Here is a 22,276-nt window from a genome sequence, read left to right as displayed (position 1 = left end):
TTTTACCCAACCAACGACTTTGACCGAGCGCTAGGGCTTAACCGATCGTTGATGCCAACGATCTTTTGGCATCTGCAGGGCGATAACAGCACCCGGTAATGAGATTCCGATTTCACAAAACCCTTTTCTTAGGAAGGGGCAGAGAGCAAACTTCCAAAACATTTACCTTCGGAGTTGATTGGATTCACTTCCGAGCTTCTAGGTTGTGGAATTACTTCCGGCCCGCTAAGGATAGAACCGGTTTGATCCGAGCGACAAATGACCATCGGTGGGTTATTAGCACGTCGTCCGTCCCGTTTTGTCTTAAGTCACCCGAAGGGTTAGGAAATTTCAAAACAAAAAAGTTGTTGAAATTATTACGAAATAAGAGGTCACACCAAGCAAGAACACAAAAACTACCCTACCATCCCAACGTTGTGATTAAGACGAAACGCAACGGTTCAACCTTGAAGGAGGTTATGTTTACACGCACAAACATAGAAGCTTTTTGGCTGCGTCGGGTGGGGTTTTTGCCGTCAAAATGTAAACAGATGCCGTCTGCCCGTGGATGGGAAGAATTTCTACCACCGTGGTGACTGTTGATGAAGCAAACAGTATGACTAGAGCAAATAACAACAACAACCGATAAATAAAGGGTTTTGGGGATAAGAGCTTCGGTGGGCAGGTGAACGCGACTGACTCATCGGATCGTGATAACATCATTGTAGAAGTTAGATATTCTGGCCAAAGGAATACTATTCGTCTTCAATTGCGTGACCTGTGAAAGTAATAACTTCCTTAGATTCGACTCTCGTCCAACTTGTCGTGCAACGATGTTGCTTTCTCTTCCAATTTTGGCAATTTACCGGAAATCCAAACTAGTTTTAATCCAGCTTCCCTTCACCCTTAACCCAATGTTGTGTTTTGGCCAAACTTCAACTGATTAACTGTTCCACCACAAAAAAGAAACGAAAACAAACAAACAGCATGCAAAAATCACCAATAAAGATCGTGATCTTGTTTTGTAGGTGCTGACTTCATCTGGTCGTTCGTTTCGTTTGAATGAGTTTGTTTGATTTCCGCCTGCTCCCAAGCGGGAAGCATATGGGTTAGCTTCTCTTTTTTGTTGGATTTTGCTGATAAAAGTCCCCTGAAACGAAAGTCAAAACCAACAACCTCTCGCTCGAACAACAAAAAAGCTGGTTTTCCCTCGAAAAAAAAAAAACGCACAAACAATAAATATAGCAGGAAAGAAGAAAAGCAACACCGAATCTTAAAAATGGAAGAGTAAACTGCTAATCAAAGCAGATAAATACATGACGTGTATATATGTGCATTAGTGTTTATCAAATCGACCGGGACGCTTCGCCAAACATTGGCACACTACTAATGGCCGCTCGGGCCGGCTGGGATGGCAAATGAGTGCCAACCCATTGCCCAACAGGCACATCAAAAACGACCACTTTATCCGACTTCACCCGCACTCAGTTACGCACTCTTCCGTCTGCGGAACAGTCTTCGATCTCTACCTGTGCCAACATACAAGCGGGGGAAAGGAAAAAAGGCACGTATTTTTACGACAAAATTTACATTTCTGCCAGCCAACCGCACATACGAGTGACCGAAATGCAAAATCCAGCCTCCACCGTGCGCCTGGTGTATCTTCTTCGCAAGGTGGGAATACCGGCCGGGACCTATGCGAGCTTGTCAACCCCCTGTGTGTGAGTGTGCGTACGGATGTGATAGCACACTAGGCTGCGTTACGATACTCTCTTGCAAACGCTCGCCCCTCCGTCCTGCCTCTTCCGCACCGAAACCAACTGGGTGGAAAACTGGTCTTGAACGATCGGATCGAACGATTCTCACCCAAAAAACGTACAAGGCCCTACACGATCACTGCGCGATCGTGGGGCAGGAAGCTGCCGACAACCTAATAGGAGGGAGGGTCGATCGGGTCATCGTGTGCGTGAAAATCGTGGCGACAGTTTTCGATTGGGAGCGATATATAAAGCACACCGTTACCGGGATGTACGATATCAGTCGCTCAGCTTAAGCTCTCCAAGTAGTACTACTACCCGCGTTTCGTCGTCCGTCCGTGTACGTGCAGTGTAACATAGCATCAAGATGAAGGTTATGGTCTGTGCTCTTGTCCTGGCCGCCGTGCTGGCCGTTGCCAACTGTGCCCCGTACCAAAGTGAGTGTTGTCCGCTGTGCGATGTCCCTCCGCCGGAGACATCCTTCGGCTGAGTGTACGACCGTGTGCGACGCCTAATTCTTACACATATTTCCACAGTCGCTTACCTGGTCCCGGTCGATGCTCCAGTGGCCCGTGTAGCACGTGCTGCACAGTTCAGCGGCAGTGCGGCCAACGCCGGCGCTCAGTCCTTCTCGGCCGGTGGTGGATTCCCTGGCTTCGGTGGCTTCTCCGGCTCGTCCGCCAACGCTGCCTCGCAGTCGTTCGGTGGTGGATTCGGCGGATTCGGAGGTTCGGCCGCCAGCGCCGGCGCTCAGTCCTTCTCGGGCGGTTCCGGATTCCCCGGCTTCGGTGGATTCAGCGGCTCGGCTGCCAATGCCGGCGCTCAGTCCTTCAGCGGTTAAGCGACGAACCGGACGCTTTCAACTTTCCGCACCCTCTACGGACGCGTGATCGTTCGCAAATGGGGGCAGAGCAACAACATCTGCAACGGAGCAAGGAAATGAACAAAAAGGCACATAAACGCATAAGTACTAGTACGCATGGTACTCCACTGACGGCCGGGATTACGTTCTAGAAATCGGCAGTCCGTACAAAATACACACACAAACACAAGAAGCGCAGACAAAAAAGAAACGTAACAAAAGCACATATGCGCGAACGAAATTACAATGACACACATGACACTTGCATCCGCGTTTGTTAGACATAACGACGGAGAGGGAAAAAAACAACAACGACGACATCAAAAAACAACATCGTACAAATAGCGAACCGCAGCAACAGCAAAACTGCGCGATAACAGCACGCATACTCTCAAGGTGGTCGATTGTGATACGTTTGGATAAATTAAACCTTTTATTGTAAAACAAACTCTCGCGTTTATTTGTTTATTATTGTTTCTTTCTGCATTCACAATCGATTGTAAACATGTCATCGGTTCTCACATTTGGCGCTACTGGCAGCAGCCGAAGTAGGCGACCTACAGCACGAAACGAAAGAAAGCTCCAGCAAGGTGATTATTAATGGGTTCGTTGCTTGATGACAGGTGCGCCGTTGAAGTCTTTTGTTGGCGTTTGTTGTTTTGTCGCCATAGCTTAACGACACTCTGGAGTTGACTTTTTTCGCTACCTCTTAACTGAATTAACGCTTATTTTATAATAATTTAAATGCAAGAATTTGAAATTAATATCTTTAAATCTATAAAAGATTTTGCAAACATCAAACACAGTTGATTGTGAAAATTTTACTATTCTGATAACTATACTATGTTATCGTTCAATAAGTAGCCAAAAGTGGTTAAAAATGAACAATTTTCACCAGGGTTCGTACCTCAAAATGCTGCAAATGTAAAGAGGGAAGTGATATTTTTCCCCTATTTTCGATCGATTTCGATGCTAATACGAATACAAAATCCTGGCTCATGGTCATAGAATATGTAATTTTGTCACTATTTTCCGCATTGTTCTTGTCCTTCGTTCTTCTGAATCTTCCGCGTTCCGAATGTTGACCTTTCTGTTCTGCAAACTGCAAAACCGGAATGAGCTTTGGTGGAAATCCCAAGTATAGATATTTTTATCATTCTTGATCGACCGTTGATTTTCCGAGCCGTATCTGTCAACAAAATCACCTCCCCTTACTATGTAGTAGGAAATATTATAATCTTTAAAAATACATCAAAATACCCTTATAACGACAACCCATCATTGCCTTCTGTTCAGAAGACCTAACGAGAAAAATGCTCAGTTAAAGCATCGATTTGATCGACCGATCAAATCCGATCTTTCCGTTGATCTTTTAAACGACAATGCTTTATATCTCACGACGTAATTAGTTGTCACCATTTGGATACCGAAACATTTCAAACATTCAATAATTGTTATAGTAACACTTGCAGAGAATGATAAATATTTGTAAAATATGATAAATAATAACTCATACACATGTAATAACGTGCACAATTCATCGCAATAGTGGTCGTTAGCTTGCAGGACCGGCAGTAAAAATCACAACCAAGGAGAATGCTCAGAAGAGATACAAAAGAAATCGCTTATCTCTTTTTCGCTTACATAACGGAGAAAATATTATCAAATCCTCTTTTCCACTTGTCCGTCAACAAAATCAGTCCTTCTTTCTTTTTGAATGATATTTTTTTCTGATAGGGCTCTACAACCAAAAGCTGACACTGATCTCCAACCATCAAAAGAACGCACTCGAGTGATCAACATTGCTTTGTACACGGGTTCTTCCAACACACCCCGGAGAATTCGGTACATCAATCATACGGAAAAAGTGCTGAATCGTAGCACACTACACTGTAGCAGGCTACAGCAGGCTTGCAGAACCTGATGCTCTACTCCAGCCCGCAGGGGGTCAGAGTTCCTCTCGGGACGCACACACACACACACACACCTACATGTACCATCCATTCCCGTGCAACTCTAGGTTAGTCCAGCCCGAGCGCATGATTGCCCTCATCTTGCCCACACGATCGCTGATGATCGTAATTCGATGGGCGCTGATGGGCCCTGGGACTGACAGAATGGTTTAAAAACTGGATTTTAAGCGTCTCAAGAACGAAGACCCATCGCCTGAAGAGGCAAGAGCGAGTGTGGTTGCAAGCGAGTCCCGTACTCTCCGGTCTCTTGCTTTACACCACGGAATTAGCTGCTGACTCACACGTCACTCCGTCCCACCTCCCCCCCACCGGCGGGACCTGATTGAGTCCTCGTCTCGTGCAGACTTTACCCACTACGCACAGACAAACATATCGGACAGAGCAAAAACTCGCCCTTCCTTCCAATCCCTCCCAGCCAATTCCCTAGCTCCTCGGCAAGAGTTTGAGTTTGTTGGCAGCCATTGTTAGCCACCCTAGGACAGGTACACCTCGGCGGGCTGCGGAAGGGTTCGAAATCGTAAGGGGTACGGTCGTCGCCATATAAATACTGCTAGGATGTGCCTACTGGAGCATCATTGCGCAATCGCAAGCCGTACCGAGTTGACGTGAGGATTTGTTCGTGTGAGAAGTCTGCTCAGAAGACAAGAGTATGCAGTCGTTTGTGGTGTTTGCTGCGGTCATTTTGGCCACCGTTTCGGCTGCCCCGTACCAGCGTAAGTAGACGGCGAGCTTAGTCCCCCGGGTGTGTGTCCTAATGGTGATGTCGCTCTCGTTACAGTGATCCTGCTGGATGATGCGGATCTGCCCATTGCCCCGATCCGTGTCGTGCGTAATGCACCGGGTGGCCTGTCCGGCGGCGCTGCCAATGCCGGTGCCCAATCGTTCAACCAGGGCGGAGGCTTCGGCGGTGGCTTCCCCGGCCATGGTGGCGGTTTCGGTGGACTTTCCGGCTCAGCCGCAAACGCTGGCGCACAATCGTTCAACCAGGGCGGTTCGGGCGGGCATGGTGGATTCCCCGGATTTGGAGGATTCTCGGGATCGGCCGCTAACGCTGGCGCACAGTCGTTCAACCAGGGCGGTGGTCATGGAGGATTCGGGGGTGGTCTGGCCGGATCGGCTGCCAACGCTGGCACTCAGTCGTTCACGCAGGGCGGTGGCCACGGAGGCGGTTTCGGTGGATCGGCTGCCAACGCCGGTGCTCAGTCGTTCACGCAGGGCGGTGGCGGTGGACACGGTGGATTCCCGGGCTTCGGTGGCTTCTCGGGATCGGCTGCCAATGCTGCGTCGCAATCGTTCACCCAGGGCGGCGGTCACGGTGGATTCGGTGGCGGTCTGGCCGGTTCCGCTGCCAACGCTGGTGCTCAGTCGATCGTAGCCCACTAGACACAGGTTGGCACGGTGTTTTCGGGAGAGGTGCGCGAGCAAACGAATTAAGCAAACGAAACAGTACAAAACCAGCTAAAAGACGATGATTTTCATCACATCATTCACCGACACACACACACTCTCCACTCATGCTCGCATGGGAGTTTTTATTTTTGTGATATTGAGTAGCATCATTAATCATTGACAAAAAAAGGGAAGTTGAAATGAAACGAAGCAAAACAACAGCATGATGATGATTATTTTTTCAAATAAAAGTATACAAAAACATAAACGCTATTGTTGATTGTTTGTCCGCAAACCGAACCTTCGATTACGAAAAGAAACCTCGAAACCCGTAATCTGTTTTGCCTCCGAACCGAATGACAAAAAAACCATGACCGTGGAGTGTCCTTTGCGGTCGGTAACGGTGGGTTGTCACATTTGACCCGATTCTCTGCTGATCCGATTCCCGCAACCGGCTCTGGAGTGTTTTGGGATTTTGGCAACGAGATTGAGTTTTGCTCACTTTGTATGAGTGCCTGTGTGCGTATGTGTGTGTGTGTGTGTGTGTGTGTTATCAGCTGGTTAACCCGCTGACTGGCCCGGGACTGGGGCCGAGTTTCAGCACCGAAACACCGGCAAGCGCAAATCAAAACAAACACAGCTGATAGGGGCGATGCTTTTTGTTTGTTTAGGTATGTTGTAATGTTTCGAGCAGAAATCGAAAGTGTTGCTTATAGTCAACAGTGTGATGATAATATAACTGATCGAAAATGCTGCTCATCAGACTGGATTTGTTGTTGTCTAACCAAGATCTTAGGGTTTCGGATCTTAAGAATTTCCTTCACGTTTATAATCATTAAGATGACTTCATTTGGCCTGACTGGACTGACGAAAATATTTAAAAAATCAAACGATTCTTTAGGCGACCCATTCCATGGAACAGTCGTGAAATCGTACGACCTAATAATCTACCCATCCATGCTTTAAATCGTCAAGATAACTACAGCCCCTAAAAGAAGAAGCATGTTTGAGAGCGAATTCTTTGGATATTAGGCATTTTCAATTACTTTAAATAGCAAAAGATATCTTTTTAAAGCAGTCTGAGGTTTAACACATAGTCTACACTAGCCACTAGTCGACACTAGCTCGTATAAGATCGGACATGATCGTGGTTTGAGCCTCAGTCAAGAAAGTCTCGCTCTACACAGTTACAAAGAGCTTGATTTTTGCAGAAAGATGCTTCCGATTGTGATGTACCAAAGATAAAGGAAATATTTCCCAAAAATGTTTCAATAACCTTCAACGTACATGCATAAGCTTAACTAATACCAGTAAGTAATTGCAGATATTTTTTTGCAACTGTTTTACAGCTTCTCGGAGTCATTTTCCTTCCTTCACTAAGCAGCGCTAACATCCCATGAACCTTACAACTCCCTGTGGTTCCCGAGCTGCATCGGGAAAACCCCGCTGCCTGTGGGAAAAACGTGCAACCTTCTGCAGTTCCTGATAGCTAGCCACCGCTAGCCCTTGGGGGAAGATCCCCCGCTCGTCGATCGTGTTTTGATTTTGGCTCCATCCCGCTCGTACCGGTTTGGTTGCTGATAGCGATTACGCACCTAAACGGGAAGCAACGGAAGCAAGCATACAACGAGTACGGGATGGCCGACCCTCGGGAGGCTGGTATAAATTCGAACCGTACCTTCGCTGAAGTTATCAGTACAATTGTAGAGCTTGCTTTAGTAACGATTCGCAGAACGTTCTTTCCCACACCACCTTCAACAATGAAGTCCTTCTCGTGTCTGTTGGTGCTGGTTGCCTGCGTGGCGATGGTGACCTGTGCGCCCGTCCAGGGTAAGTTTGTAGGGAGCCGTCGTATGGCAGTTGAATCTTGCAATTAACGCCCATGTCCAAATGTCCACATTGCAGAAGGTGAATCCCGCGTAGTGCGACAGGTTGGCTTCGGCGGATCGGGATCGGCGGCCAATGCTGGCGCTCAGTCGTTCAACCAGGGCTTCGGAGGCTTCCCGGGACACGGTGGCCACGGAGGACACGGTGGGTTCGGTGGATTCTCGGGATCGGCTGCATCAGCCGGCAGCCAATCGTTCACGCAGGGCGGTGGCCACGGATTCGGTGGATTCTCGGGCTCGGCCGCCAACGCAGGTGCTCAGTCCTTCTCGCAGGGCGCTGGAGGATTCCCGGGCTTCGGAGGCGCTAGTGGATCGGCCGCCAATGCCGGTGCCCAGTCGTTCGGAGGATAAACGCTTCCCATCGCTCGGCATCGTCAAGGCCTTTGGTTTGGCCAAGTATTACCTCAGCCTCGAAACTGGCCCATTTCCGCACGAACCAGTGTAGGTGAATGCGTGAAGTTGTATAGTTTACTGACGTGTGTGTCTTCCCACTCGGGAATGTTAATTCAGATCCCGAAAAAAGTCTTTGTTCTCGTGGAGTAAAAATAAAATAATAATGTAAAAATTTACGCATCCGCTTGTCATTCAACGGGAAGGGAGACAGTGAAATGAACGAACAATGTGCATCTCTGCTTTTGAGAAATTCGCCTGAAGCAATTACGCGTTTTATGTAATCTTCTTGCATGGGGTGCAGGGTGGATCCTCATGTCATCAAAGAGTCATTAAATTTCAATAAAAGGCAGCACAAGGCATGAATTGCAAATAGGTCAGGGAACGGCACAAATTACATAACCAAGCAGTTCTTGCCAGCCCAAGTCCTTCTTTTGGAGTTGGCGTACGAAGGTCATACAAAGATGAAAAAGATCTCCTCTTCTTCTGATCACGATTCGTGCTACGCGGTCATGCGGGCCTAGACTTATAGGTATCTTTTTATTCTTTTATCCTGGTGGTCTCTTTCACCTCTTATAATAGGCACCATACATATTGATTGACAACTCTTTCTACGGGATGACGGTCCGAATGAGAATCGAACCCGCCCGACCTTGTATGTTGTATGTTGCAAACGTGTTCATCGAATAGTCCGATGAGACACCTCTGGTGAGAGATCCAGGAAGTCAGAGAGATCAACAACTCTCGAATGCCAAGAAAAATGAAATGCACATGATTGAAAATTCCAAAAAAGTAATTGCTTTAAAACCTTTTTTAAATTTGAAAAGCTTTGTTATAGAGGGAATCGAAACCGATCTAACTGTGGCACACTTTTTATGCTTCATCACGTTCTGCACATCGCATACAACAACTTGCAGCGAGCATAACTCCAACGCAACTGTGTACGCTACGTTGCAAGCAATCTGCTTCCGCAGTTTACTGTCCATTTTTTTTAAATATTAAATGTTTTTTGTTTTAAAATTTTAATATAAAACTACCACATAAAAGTGATAATTTTCTTTATATATTTCCGATAGCAAAATAAAGCTTCATCGATTAATTAGCATCATTGATGATGACCATACGGTTCGCCCACAGTGCTCCATCGCTTCCAAACAGAACGCAAAAAAAGGATATCAACAAACATTTAACAAAATCACAACATTTTCGTGTGCGTGTTTTAAAAATAACCAGCTTTTAACATGTACAGCTGAGCAAAACGGTCGAAATTATTCCAAAACACCGGAACTGATCAAATTACAACGATGGAAAGGAAGTGAAACAGTGCAAACCAAAAAAAGGCAACACACTCACCCGCAGCCCGCATCCTCCAAGCAAACAGATGAAAATTCCACGGTTCTGCTGCATCGCTTCGGTCCGGAAATAAACTCACCCAACGCCAACATCTGTCGTCGACCCACACAGACGAGAGCGCGGCCGGGAGTCTGGAGACGCAACGGGCACGATCTTTGCCACGAAATAGAGCAGCACACACATCAGCAAAGCGGCACAGCGTAAACGCGTCGCGTTGATGCACAGCACTGCTCGCTGCCTCGTACTGACTGGCGGCACACACGTTCCATTACCACGCCAACTGTGATCGTGAACGGTTCTCACCCAGCGTGTCGTGTTCGGTGCTCGCAGTTTCCCTTGCACACATGTGTTTTATCCATTGAAAAGGTCGTGTTGAGTTTAGGTAAAAGTGGTGGAAACGCAGGGGCAAATATCCATCTCGGTGCCGTGGACAGCAGGATGGCACGCGCATGGACCAACTGCTGGTGGACCGTCCTAGTAATCCTTTCGCTGGACGGGCTAGCTTCCTACGCTGCAGATGATGGTAAGTTTCGGTTAGCTTCTCATTTCGGTTCGCACGCGCGCGTGTGTGTGTCCGGCCACGGGTCAACTGATAAGCGGCCGGCACAGGCTGAAAGGTTTTGAGCAGCACAATCAGCCCGGGTCGGTCAATCTTGCTTCCGGGCCCGGCGACCGGCTGCGACCGATGATGCAAGATAATTTAGTTAAAAGAAACGACCACCAACTAGCACCACTGGAGGAGCGACTTACACACATCGCCTTTTAACCAAACGTGCGTGTGGAGGAAGTGGAAAATTTTTCTTTCCCTTTTCGCCCCTTCAAAGACTCTATATGACGGCAGTCACGTAGTTGCTCCCCCTAATGCACTGGCTGACCCCCTCACTGGGGTGAGATCATTTACAGCGCAACGCCTACTACTACCAGCTCGCGCATCTCGAATGGTGTTAAATACGGACTGCAGATGGAAATGTGCGGCAACGATTCGTATGCCGGCAGGATGGTTGGGGATGAGAGACGACACAACAGGCCCCGCTCTTTGATTTGTGCTGCCTGCGAGAAGAATAAACTAATTTACAGATGTGTGCACCGAGCGGAGGAAGAGGATGGGGGGAGGGATACAACAAACCACAATGTTTATGCTATAATGTAAAAACCGGGCACATGGAGAGAGAGAAAAGACATGTGCATTCATTAATATAGAGCTTGTGTCTGGCGAAGGCGAATGCAAGAAGACGACACGAGCAAGAAGTGGCCCCACCGTGCTGGAAATATGGTTTTGTTACTTTGCATTCTGCGCTGCTGCGTCGTGGCAATGTTCTGGTTCAGATTTCAAAGCGCAGCCGTAAGCAGTTTTTGAAACACTTTAGCTTTTGCTGTTATCTGTTTTGTATCTAATTTGAAATTAATTTTACCTCGATTATTCTGGTGCTTTTCTACCTTAGAAATGAATTTTTAATGACATGAAATTATTACCAAAAAAGCGATTTTCACGCTCTAATGATTTTAGAACATTATTTTCATTTGCATGAACAGCTCACTAATGGCATTTTTCTCACATTTTCCCCGCATTCCAGCATCCACGAAAGAGCCGCTCATCTTCACCGTGGCCAGCAATGCAACGGAGGGCTATGTGCGGTATCTGCGATCGGCGAAACATTACGACCTCACCGTGACGACACTCGGCATGGGCAAACCCTGGCTCGGCGGCAACATGAAGTCCGTCGGCGGTGGCTACAAGATCAATCTGCTGCGGGAAGCCCTTAAGCCGTACCGTGCAGACAAAGATCGGCTCGTACTGTTCACGGACAGTTACGATGTGCTGTTCCTTGCTCCGTGGGCAAAGATCCAGGAGAAGTTTGCCTCATTTGAAGCTTCCATCGTGTTCGGGGCGGAAGGTTTCTGCTGGCCGGATGAATCACTCAAAAGTGCCTACCCACCGCTGGAGGGGCGCGGGATGCGGTATCTCAATTCCGGTCTCTTTATGGGCTACGCCGACAAGCTGTACAAGCTGCTAAAGACACCGGTCAAGGATGCGGAAGACGACCAGCTGTACTACACGAAAGCGTACCTAGACGAGGAGCTGCGCCAGGAGCTGAACATCAAGCTCGACCATATGGCCACGCTGTTCCAGAATCTGAACGGTGTCGAGGAGCAGGTGGTGCTGTCGCTGGAACCGAGCGAGAAGGAAGCGACGCTGGCCAACTCCGAGTACAACACGAAACCGGCCATCGTGCATGGGAACGGGCCAAGCAAGCTGACGCTGAACAGCTACGCCAACTATCTGGCCGGTGCGTTCGTTGATGGGGAGTGTCAAACGGTGAAGGAAGGGCGGCTTACGCTCTCCGGTGGTGAGCTGCCGCTCGTAACGATGGCCCTGTTCGTGGAGAAACCGACGCCCTTCTTGGAGGAGTGGTTCGGTACGATCGCGAAGCTTAACTATCCCGCCGATCGGTTGGATGTGCTGGTACACTCGAACGTGGCGTACCACGCCGGCACGGTGAAGGCCTTCCTGGACGCGCAGGAGGGACGCTACCGCTCGCTGAAGGTGATTGAGCACGATGGAGACTTTACCGAGACGGCGGCACGCAACTTTGCCACCAAGCACTGCGAGCTGCGCGGCTGCGACTATCTGTTCGTGGTCGACTCCGAGGGCCATCTGGACGACCCGAACGTCCTCCGGGCGCTGATCGAAGCGAATCGAAATGTGATCGCACCGGTGCTAACCCGCCCGGAGAAGGTGTGGAGCAACTTCTGGGGGGCGCTCAGCGGGCAGGGTTTCTATGCGCGCTCGAACGACTACATGGACATTGTGGGGCGCAAGCTGCTGGGGCTGTGGAACGTGCCGTTCGTGTCGATCGTGTATCTGGTGAAGCGGGCCGTGCTGCCCGAGGTTAGCTACGAGCTGCAGGAAACGGACCCGGACATGGCGCTGTGCTGGCACTTCCGCTCCAAGGGCATCTTTATGCACGTGATCAACGTGGAGCAGTACGGGCATCTGATCGACACGGAGTACTTCGACATGACGCGCACGCATCCCGATTTCTACCAGCTGTTTAACAATCGGCACGATTGGGAGCAGCGCTACCTGGCGCCCGGGTACAAGCAGCAGCTGGAGGCTGACTTTGTCCCGCAACAGCCCTGCCCGGACGTGTACTGGTTCGCGATCGGGTCAGATCGGTTCTGTGACGATCTGCGCGAAATCGTAGAAGCGTTCGGCGAGTGGTCGGACGGTTCACACAGCGACAAACGGCTACAGGGCGGGTACGAGGCTGTCCCAACGCGCGACATCCACATGAACCAGGTGGGATTGGAGCAGCTGTGGTTGAAGTTTTTGCAGCTGTATGTACGTCCATTGCAGGAGAAGGTGTTTATCGGCTACTTCCACGATGTAAGTTTAACATTTTGATGTGAATCATTGTACCGAAATTCAATCAAAACCATTCTTTCGCTTACCACAGCCACCACGATCGCTGATGAACTTTGTCGTACGCTATCGGCCGGATGAGCAGCCCTCGTTGCGGCCGCATCACGACTCCTCGACGTACACGATCAACATTGCTCTCAACACGGCCGGCGTCGATTACGAGGGCGGTGGTTGCCGGTTCCTGCGCTACAACTGCTCCGTTACCGACACGCGCAAGGGCTGGATGTTGCTGCATCCCGGCCGGCTGACCCACTTCCACGAAGGGCTGCTGACGACGAAGGGCACGCGCTACATCATGATTTCGTTCGTCGATCCGTAAAAAAGAATCTCATTGGAGGGGGGGGGGGGGGGGTAGAATTAACACCCACACGCGACGACTGCCTTTGCTCTCCACATTCGACATCCGAATGTAATGCGCGCCATAGAAGAAAGCCCGCGGAAACCCTTTTACAATTATAATCCATTACTTTGCTTAGCGCATGGAGAAACGCAACAATATCGATTGCGCATTGCAACGTGTAGCCGTAAGGTCCGTGTTCATACTCTAGTTCTTTTACTCTTTCTAGGCAGGGGTGGATCATCAGCAGTGCCATTAGCGTTTATCGTGCATCTTGTGCCGTGTATGTGCGTTGTAGCTTCACATACAGATCGAGGTAGATTTTAATAATAAAAAAAAAAAACAGAAAACCAACTATAACTAACGAATATCCGTGCGTACGCGTTTGTAACCGCTCACAGCCCGTGTGTTGTAAGGTCGTGTAGTGTAGGCTCATAAAATGGGACCTAAAAAACTGCCCATCTTTACGATGTCTGCAACGCGCGAGCAGAGTCGAGCCCCGAAAGCCGTTGCGCAATGGTCCCACGGGATCTGGAGTCCCCTCCCGAAGCCCCAGAGCACGGGTGGACCAACCTCTCCCTCACGTAAAATCGTACCGTACGTACCTTGCTCAAATTAGAAATGCTTTCCCACTAAACAATACCACAACAAAGAAAGATATGCTACGCGAACAGAAATGGCTTTACATTTGGCCACGTTTGGCCACTATCGGGTAAATGTGTCAAACATGTGTTGCGCTGGAAACTCCGCCGTACTACCGACCGAAGCGGGGGGACGGTGAAGCCCAGTAACTGCAAACGTTTTACCTTTATTTACCTACCCGGGGACGGGAGAGCATTGAGCATTACCCCACCGCCAGTCCGGCGTTTTGCGAGGACATTAGACTGGTCAGACCAAAGGACAGGGACGTAAAAATAATCCTCCATAGCATAGGGCACACACACACACACGCACGCTGTTCTATCGATTCTAGTCGATACGTTGCGACCCTTCCCCCAATCGCGATGGTGCGCTCTTGGGGGCCACGGTGGACCTGGACACAGGAAATTTAATTAGTGTATAGTTCACCGCGATCCACGCCGTGTGTGTGTATGCATATGCGCCCGCGCCTGGGGGGGACGACGGTTTGCGCGACCGTTTATTGGAAGTCTCCACCGACCGGGGCAGTTAGTTCTTATCGGTACAGCACTGCAAGTAGCAGGAACTCTCGCGAACACCAGACCAACCGTCGTAGTGCCTCCATCACTGGACCTAGCAGAGCTGTGTTTTTTCTCCTTCTTTTCATCCTCAAGTGCTAATTGCAATTGATCTTCGAAGCCGGAAGGTGTCCGGATCGTTTGTGGTGCGCAAATTGTGGTGTCGGTGGTCGTGGAAATTGCAATCGGGTGCCGTTGTGTTGAGCGTGACCGTGTGATTGATTGGCCCTCGTCCGAGTTGCCAGTGTGCCAGTAGAGCGGTTTCGTGTGTGGGTTCCGGGTGCCGTGTCCGTTAGTTTTGCAGCATCATGGCGCCAAAAGATGACCCGGAGGTGGCGGCATTGAAGAAGGAGATCACGGATATGATTGCCAAATTTCAGGTACGCCCCATTTTCCATCGTGTGGTCTGCCAGCAGCAGAAGCTCTGTTTTTATTGATCGAGCACGGCAAAGCGGGGGGATTATTCAATTAGTATCACGCGCTACACGTAAAGCTACCCTAGCGACAATCTAATTAGTGGAAAATGGCATCAAGCGTCTCCCCGATTGCTGCGATTGGTGAAATTTTGCACTAACGGCTTACCATCACCATCATCACCCTCCTTCTCTCTCTCTCTCTCTGTCTCGCTAAACAGGAGGAACAGAAAAAGGTAGCCGACTGTAAGCTGTTCGACAAGTGTGCCGATCTGGGCGACGTGCCGAAGGTGCGCATCACCACGAAAAAGTTCCTCAAGGGCCACATCAACAAGGTCAACTCGGTGCACTTTGCGGGCGATTCGCGGCACTGCGTGACCGGCTCGCTGGATGGCAAGCTGATCATCTGGGACACCTGGACCGGGAACAAGGTGCAGGTGATACCGCTCCGTTCGGCCTGGGTCATGAGTGTGGCGTACGCCGACTCTGGCAACTTTGTGGCGTGCGGCGGCATGGACAACATGTGCACGGTGTACGATCTGAACAACCGGGACGCGCAGGGCAATGCGAAGATTGTGCGCGAGCTGATGGGCTACGAAGGTTTCCTCAGCTCCTGCCGCTTCCTGGACGATACACACATCCTGACCGGGTCGGGCGATATGAAGATGTAAGTGCCTTGTTTGGAGAGAGTAAGTGTCCCGACACCATTTCATTACTCTCCTCGTTTCGCTCGTTCTAGCTGCGTCTGGGATCTGCAGGTCGGCAAGAAAACGTCCGAGTTTGATGCGCACGCCGGTGACGTGGTGTCGATCTCGATGAGCCCGGACAAGAACACGTACGTGACCGGGTCGGTGGACCGCACCTGCAAGCTGTGGGACGTGAGGGAAAACACACCGAAGCAGACGTTCTTCGGCCACGAGGCGGACGTGAACAGTGTATGCGTAAGTGTTTGAGTGCCTGTGTACCACATTAGATTCTCTGGGCAGGGATGCTGAATCTCGGGTCACTCATCTGATCACTCTCTTTTGGATTCAAGTATCATCCGAGTGGATTCGGGTTTGCTACTGGCTCGGAGGACAAGACGGCCCGTTTGTTCGATTTCCGCTCCGATCAACAGATTGGCCATTACGAACCACCGAACCAGAGCAGTGGATTCACATCTTGTGGTAGGTAGCAGCGGGATGTACCCATTTTGACCTAAGTAAACCTAAGAGAACTCTTTCCTCACAGCCTTGTCACTGAGTGGCCGCTACATTCTTTGCGGCTCGGACGATAACAACATTCACATCTGGGACACCATGAAGGGATCACACAACGGTGAGCCAGAGAGAGAGAACAATGGTGGCGTAATCCTCTAAATGCAAGACACTAATTTTACAATTCCCAAACCCCCGCAGGTACGCTGAGTGGCCACGAAAATCGCATCACTTCCATCTGCATGGCCCCGAACGGTATGGCACTGGCATCGTGCAGCTGGGATCAGCATGTGCGCATCTGGGTTTAGAGCGTAAGGAGCTGACGATCTTCGACAAGTTTCTCCGCTCCCGCTACTACATGCTTCCGCTGTTTGCGCATACGCAAGCGCATACGGCCTGCGTTTTGATTTTCCAGTGATCTACCGCTCCAACCCACTCTAAATATCTACGCAAGTATCAACGCATGATCGAACACAAGTGCAGCGTTACAACCTTACCACAAGCTACTCAAGAACGCGTTTCTATAAGAAGCGAACCCAAAATACATACCGCTTTGCTCCGTTATAAATATGTATATATCAACGTATTATCTTCATTTATTTAGTCTACCCTTCTTTAGTAAGAAGTTTAACAGCTAGCGATGTGTTGTGGGAGGGGGGTGGATCTGCGTTTGCAGCCTTACCGCAGCAGCCGACTAATCGAACGCGATCGAGAAATCGGTCTTGAAGCTCCTCCGGTCGATCGAGTACATGTTGTCGGCCGTACACTCGTACACGCCCGCATCCATCTGCGTGGCGGGATCGATCTCGATCTTCGATTTTACCTTATCCTTGCCAATGTACCACTCGTGCACCTAAAAGAACGATCGTTTAGTGGTCTCTATAATGTTGGTGAATACCAACACAACTTACATGCAGATAAAGGTGGCTGAATATTTCAACACCGTCCTTAAACCAGGTAATGGTCGGCCGGGGTGTACCGCGGGCAACGCACAGGAAGGCAATCTTGTGGCCCAGCACGTATTCATAGTCAAAGTGTGATGCAAGCGTAATTTTGGCCCCCTAAACCCAAACAAAGGGAAAATGCATTAAGCTCGCTCCTCTTCTTGCCGCGTGTTGACCCTTTCACTTACGTTATTGTTGTTGTAGTACTGATCCGACTCCGGATCGCGATATTTGCCCGTTATTGGCAGACCGATTTGCATCTGTGAAAAGTGGAGCGAGAAAAAGTGGGCAAACATTAACGCGTTGTCGTCTCGTTACCTCTCGCAGAACGGAGAATTGCGGCGCGTGGCCTACCCTAGATTTCGTGCGGCCTCGAGCACGGCCACGTCTGGCCTCCACATCGTCAATTGCAATCGAGACCAACAGGAGGACCACGATGCAGACGTAGAGCGTCACGTTTGTCGACGGCCGGGTGCGTTGCATTGTGTCGCTGATGCTGCTACTGCTGGCGGAAATTGGTTCCTGATTGGGACACTGCACAATGAGAGTTAAATTAAAGCTCATGCTCTCGCGTCTTTGCTCGGTCACAGCCCGTTCCATGCATGCAATGATTTCTTTCGTAAACATTACGCCAAGCTTCGTATTAAAATCTCCTTCGTGTTGTATTTCGATGACATTCGTTTCAAGATCACGATCTCACTCACGTACTTGGTCGTACCACCTTCGTATGGCACTTGGCTTGGTTTCGATGCGTCTTCAAAACGCATTAAATTAGCGATCGCAAAGGTCTATCTCCGCCCGTTGCACAACGACGTGCGGCGAAATGGGCACCAAGACCCACACGATGACGAGTATGAAGCTTTGGTATGTATGGCAATCATTGGTATGGCCGTGTGTGCGCTTTTCAGTATTCGAGTTGTAATGATTGCTCCCATTGCTAACAGCGCGTTATAGCTTGGTGAGCAGCTTGTACGCCCGCGAATCCACATCGAACAGTGATTTGACCATAAACACCTGCAGCGTACCGACGGCCACCATGACCAGTATCTGGAAAAACGACCACACGTTCACCTTGAAGTAGTTCTCCTCCGCCACGTTACGGTCGCGCGCCTCGTGCGAACGCAGCACGTCCTGCAGCTGGCGCGCCTTCGTGAGGTTGTTGCGCACCCGCTTTATCGCGTCCTCCATGTCCTGCACCTTCATGTCGTAGAACTCTTCCGGCGTCAGGCCGTCGAGCAGATCGATATCGGACCAGCCGGCCGGATCGTCCTGGTCGCCCTCCCGCCCGATAATCAGCTCGAAGAACACGGTCTTGCTGTTGGACCGGCTGAACCCATTGTCGAAGCAGAACTTGTACTCGCCATCGTACGGCACCGGGAACTGGTGGATGTTGTCGGACTTTTTGTAGTCGGCAAAGATGGTCCGGCCCGTTGCTTCCGCCAGCTCGAAGCTGATGTCCAGGTCACCGTGCCCACCGTCTATGACCTGGTACTCGATGTCGATCGTTTGGCCGGCTTTGGCCGATTCGAAGAAGCAGTCCACATTGCCGGGCGCTACGTTGATGGTCAGCTCTTTCTGCAGTGCGGACACGCCTAGGGTCGACAGTTGGAGCAGCGATAGCAGAAGCGGATACGACCACTGCCATGTAGTCGCCCGGCACGGATGCGTGGAGTAACGAGGCGGCGGTGATGCGGCCTACAATTGTACGCAAAGCGAATGTGTGATGAAGGCGTTACAGGGCGGATACGTACACATCGTTACTCACCATGGGATTTGTGGAATTTGCTTAACTTTTACCGTATTTGCACGCGATCAGTATTAGGCTGTGCGATTGTGGGCCGCTCCACCAAAACGCAGCTGTGAAAATATTTAGTTTCTTTTTTTGTTGTTGCGGGTTTTCTTTCTTCTCACAAATCACGCACTCTGTTTACTCTGTTCTGGTCAGCCCAGCCAGACAAGATGCAATTCGCAGCTGTCAAAACGTTAGAACGCAACCACACACACACACACTCACACACATACACAGCCACTCATTTACGCGTTCATTCTTTGCGGCGCTGGGTAGCGCATAACCGTTTTACGCGACGAACGAGTGGCGGCGACGAGCGCGCAAGCACATGGAGAGCGAGCATTTGTTTAAATTTAACGATATTAAATGATAGGATGCGATTACGGCGAAGGACACGCTCGAAATAGGGAGCTACGTATCGCCCATGGCCACTTGGGTGGAAAAGAAAAGGCTTTAAAGAGCATTATCCTCACACACAAATCGAGCCTATTTCAGCAGTTTTAAATTTGATATTTAAATTTGAAATGAATGTTCGGTTCGGTATGTAACACCATTCTTTTGTATTTTCTAAACGTGCTGCACGGAATATAATTGCCACTGATTTAAACTGCTAATTTTCCCTTTTTCCGTACCTGTTGATCTCTGTTGAAACTATAAATATTATCTAACTAAGGGCGATTAACACCAACCGAATTGATAAAAAAATCCGCTACTACAAAACAAACCCCCGTAAAAATGATTCCTGCACACCAGCCACCAGGTATTGCCAACGCGATCAACGATTGTCTTGAAACTGCTACACGATCGTCTACGGCAGCGAAGATTACCGCGCGGTTTGGCGTTCGTTCAGGCGCAAACTTTCCACTCCAGGCACACACAAACACACACACAAGGCCCATGGTCGATAGCAAATTGAATCAGTGTGAGATTATTCTCATTCCATTATCCAATTGACGGTAATCGAATGCGCCATACGACACCAGGGATTCTGGCAGTGGTGGCGGCGTCAGCGGCGTAAGCCCTTAAAAAGATGGGTGCCCATGTGTTGTTGGCTGTGGTGCTGGTCGGCTGAAACAACATTGCTTACGCGGTGTGTTGTGTTTGCTTAAAAATAGAGAATTTACTCCCGGTGGCTCAAATACATGCCTCATTAATGGCGGGCAGTCCGCGGCATACCAGCGCGCACCGGATTCGCTGGGGCAGCTGGTAAAACAGCCGACAGTCGCCCATCAGTCGCAATAGATTCGAATGCTTCCTAACGGACAGTTTCGCACTGGACGATTGTTTGTTGAATTCTGCAATTAAACAGGGAGCGATGAGGAATGCGAAGGAAAGGAGCGCTTGCCCGCCTGTACTTACGCCACTTGCCCGCCTTAAACGCGACCGTATCGAGGGAGGCAATGTTTTGCTTGGCGTAGGCCGGATTCGTCGAAGGAATCCAATTGCCAACGAGCAGCATCGAGTAGATGTCGGTGAACAGATCGGTTAGCACCCAGAGCGCACCGATCACCGTCGGGCAGTGGGCGGCATTGTAGTACATGTGCGTGCCGGTCATCTCCGTGAACAGTCCGTTCGAGTAAAGCCGCACCGAATCACAGCCGAACAGAAACGTAACGCAATTAATATCGCGCTGCAGCATTGTTTCGCCGTTCATAAACTGTAATCCACTGCCGTGACCGTTGTAGCTGTAATGCATGGGAGGGGAATGTTAGGAGTTGGTTTCCTTTCAATTAAACTCAATATCAAAAACCCACATGAGAACGTCCGAAGTGTTTAAAACATCGCCGAATTCGCTTTCCTTTGGCGGTTGATCGATAAGCAGCTCGAAATCGGGATACCATTCTTTGTAGTACATTTGCAACCGTGCACTCATCTTATCGAGATTTTTATCTGCAACAAAGATTAAATGGTCAGTGTGTGACGGTTCTGAAAGTTTAACACCACTTACCTGGGTTGATGATCGTGAAGCACTTCTTTGCCGCCAGCGTAAAGTATCCGTTCCTAATCCGCTTCGCATGCGCCCGATACAGCTCGCTTAGCGTCGACAAGCTGGCAAACCGACAAACCTCCGCAGTCGGATGGACCATTTCCCACGGCATAACATCCAGCAGTTCGTCGACGATAAGCACCACCGGATAGCAGTTGAGCCGCTCATCCTTCGCTTCCCGGAACTTGGTCCGCTTCAAGCTGACCAGCAGCGTGTACAGTGCGTCCACCTTGGCGTCCTCCAGATCCAGCTGCTCGCAGGCGCACAGCTCAAACAGCTGATACTCGTCGAGCAAATCGAGCCTGCGAGCCACGAGCGAAACGAGCCGCTGACCACTTCGGCTGATCCGATTGTGTACGCAAAACTCTTCGATTGCGTTGTAAATTTCGCTTTCCAGCTTCTGATCCTTCGGTGAGCGAAACTTGCCAACGAAAAGGTTCGCCCACGGTCCCAACCACTCGATCGTTCGCTGCACCGCGGAGCTTATCTGCTGCTCCACTGCTTCCAGCCGGTCGGCAAGGGTTTCGCTTGCTGCTGCCGATTCGTTCGTGCTGACGATTCCATTCCGTACCTCGGCCGGAATCGATGTGATGTGTTCAAAGTAGTTGGGATACTTGGCGCCTGGTCGGCTGGCCGGTTCATCCAGCGGGATGAGGATGGGTTCGAATGGTGCGCCTTCGCACGGATCACTACACCGGAACACGGTCAACCATATTGGTGTTGATTCGCGCAACAGTTCCTCATGCACCATGGTCGTCGCGAGCGGTGTGTATTCCTTCGCAATCTGTATGACCGTCCATTCGTTTGGCAGCTCATTGCACCGTTTGCAAAGATCATCATAATCGATAGGGGTAGTGGATGGTTGTTGCCCTTTGTTTGCATCTCCTTTGATTACCTTCCGGATCAAATCCTCTGAAAGCCGGACATGTTAACGTGAGTACAGGATGGGTATGAGGAAGACGCAGGTTCACTTACCTAAATCACCGCACTGTCGTGATGCTTGTGAGTATTTTTGCTGTTTCGATGCGCCGAGCGATTTGGTTTGATATAATATTGCATTCCGCGTGTTTCCTTCATCCAACGCGACGGTTGCCCGCAGCTTGTATTCCCCTGAAATGGGACAAACAGAAGCTTCCTCACCGTCTGTGCTAACAAAAGTAAACGCCCAATTCACTTACAACTCAAAAGACCCGTATTTTCTGTCGATGGAGCCGATAATTTGTCTGCAGACAGTTCGTCCATTGTTTTCGCAATATTTCGGTTAAATTCGCCCGGTTGGCTTGCTTGAAAAAAAGTAAACAATCTTTCAAATGTGATGCCGGTGGGATTGAGGAGGTTAGCTCATAGCGTGACAGTCCAGGGGCCATGTTGCTGTAACTTTGATATCGGATAAAGAATTTG

General features: G+C 49.8%; 7 protein-coding genes across 9 annotated transcripts; 5 read left to right on the top strand and 2 right to left on the bottom strand.

Moving 5' to 3' along the window:
* The first annotated feature begins 1,994 nt into the window (after positions 1-1,994).
* On the top strand, positions 1,995-3,046 carry LOC120894969 (glycine, alanine and asparagine-rich protein-like). The gene is made up of 2 exons (XM_040297891.1): positions 1,995-2,173; positions 2,273-3,046. The coding sequence occupies exons 1-2, from the start codon at positions 2,104-2,106 to the stop codon at positions 2,575-2,577; spliced, it is 375 nt and encodes a 124-aa protein (XP_040153825.1). The 5' UTR covers positions 1,995-2,103; the 3' UTR covers positions 2,578-3,046.
* Positions 3,047-5,128: 2,082 nt separating this feature from the next.
* On the top strand, positions 5,129-6,228 carry LOC120894967 (glycine-rich cell wall structural protein 1.0-like). Its single transcript, XM_040297888.1, has 2 exons — positions 5,129-5,284; positions 5,350-6,228. The coding sequence occupies exons 1-2, from the start codon at positions 5,221-5,223 to the stop codon at positions 5,952-5,954; spliced, it is 669 nt and encodes a 222-aa protein (XP_040153822.1). The 5' UTR covers positions 5,129-5,220; the 3' UTR covers positions 5,955-6,228.
* A 1,412-nt stretch (positions 6,229-7,640) lies between these two features.
* LOC120894968 (glycine-rich cell wall structural protein-like) lies at positions 7,641-8,415 on the top strand. The gene is made up of 2 exons (XM_040297889.1): positions 7,641-7,790; positions 7,866-8,415. The coding sequence occupies exons 1-2, from the start codon at positions 7,721-7,723 to the stop codon at positions 8,195-8,197; spliced, it is 402 nt and encodes a 133-aa protein (XP_040153823.1). The 5' UTR covers positions 7,641-7,720; the 3' UTR covers positions 8,198-8,415.
* A 987-nt stretch (positions 8,416-9,402) lies between these two features.
* On the top strand, positions 9,403-13,718 carry LOC120894960 (procollagen-lysine,2-oxoglutarate 5-dioxygenase). Its single transcript, XM_040297876.1, has 3 exons — positions 9,403-10,112; positions 11,164-12,977; positions 13,048-13,718. The coding sequence occupies exons 1-3, from the start codon at positions 10,028-10,030 to the stop codon at positions 13,330-13,332; spliced, it is 2,184 nt and encodes a 727-aa protein (XP_040153810.1). The 5' UTR covers positions 9,403-10,027; the 3' UTR covers positions 13,333-13,718.
* Positions 13,719-14,488: 770 nt separating this feature from the next.
* Positions 14,489-16,729, top strand: LOC120894964 (guanine nucleotide-binding protein subunit beta-2). Its single transcript, XM_040297886.1, has 6 exons — positions 14,489-14,926; positions 15,181-15,626; positions 15,699-15,900; positions 15,996-16,125; positions 16,190-16,276; positions 16,357-16,729. Exons 1-6 carry the CDS (start codon positions 14,855-14,857, stop codon positions 16,461-16,463), a joined length of 1,044 nt encoding a protein of 347 aa, XP_040153820.1. The 5' UTR covers positions 14,489-14,854; the 3' UTR covers positions 16,464-16,729.
* Positions 16,726-22,178, bottom strand: LOC120894961 (immunoglobulin domain-containing protein oig-4-like). Of its 3 annotated transcripts, XM_040297878.1 has the most exons (7): positions 22,054-22,178; positions 21,851-21,985; positions 20,837-21,787; positions 20,643-20,778; positions 20,248-20,573; positions 19,614-20,183; positions 17,527-17,633 (listed from the first exon to the last, which is right to left on the bottom strand). In XM_040297878.1, the coding sequence occupies exons 1-6, from the start codon at positions 22,115-22,117 to the stop codon at positions 20,023-20,025; spliced, it is 1,773 nt and encodes a 590-aa protein (XP_040153812.1). In that variant the 5' UTR covers positions 22,118-22,178; the 3' UTR covers positions 17,527-17,633; positions 19,614-20,022. The 3 variants fall into 3 exon arrangements, with proteins under 3 accessions (XP_040153813.1, XP_040153814.1, XP_040153812.1); XM_040297879.1 differs by lacking the exons at positions 20,248-20,573; positions 20,643-20,778; positions 20,837-21,787; positions 21,851-21,985; positions 22,054-22,178 and adding exons at positions 16,726-17,008; positions 17,067-17,216; positions 17,288-17,359 and having other exon boundaries at positions 17,454-17,633; positions 19,614-19,975; XM_040297880.1 differs by lacking the exons at positions 20,248-20,573; positions 20,643-20,778; positions 20,837-21,787; positions 21,851-21,985; positions 22,054-22,178 and adding exons at positions 16,726-17,008; positions 17,067-17,216; positions 17,288-17,359 and having other exon boundaries at positions 17,454-17,633; positions 19,521-19,635.
* On the bottom strand, positions 17,737-19,060 carry LOC120894966 (transmembrane emp24 domain-containing protein 1). The gene is made up of 2 exons (XM_040297887.1): positions 18,865-19,060; positions 17,737-18,794 (listed from the first exon to the last, which is right to left on the bottom strand). Exons 1-2 carry the CDS (start codon positions 18,865-18,867, stop codon positions 18,048-18,050), a joined length of 750 nt encoding a protein of 249 aa, XP_040153821.1. The 5' UTR covers positions 18,868-19,060; the 3' UTR covers positions 17,737-18,047.
* Positions 22,179-22,276: the final 98 nt, after the last annotated feature.

This window comes from Anopheles arabiensis, chromosome 2 (assembly GCF_016920715.1).
Source record: "Anopheles arabiensis isolate DONGOLA chromosome 2, AaraD3, whole genome shotgun sequence".
Classification (NCBI taxonomy): domain Eukaryota; kingdom Metazoa; phylum Arthropoda; class Insecta; order Diptera; family Culicidae; genus Anopheles; species Anopheles arabiensis.
The sequence above is the reverse complement of the archived record's forward strand: the minus strand, read 5'-3'. Positions and strand labels throughout refer to the sequence as shown.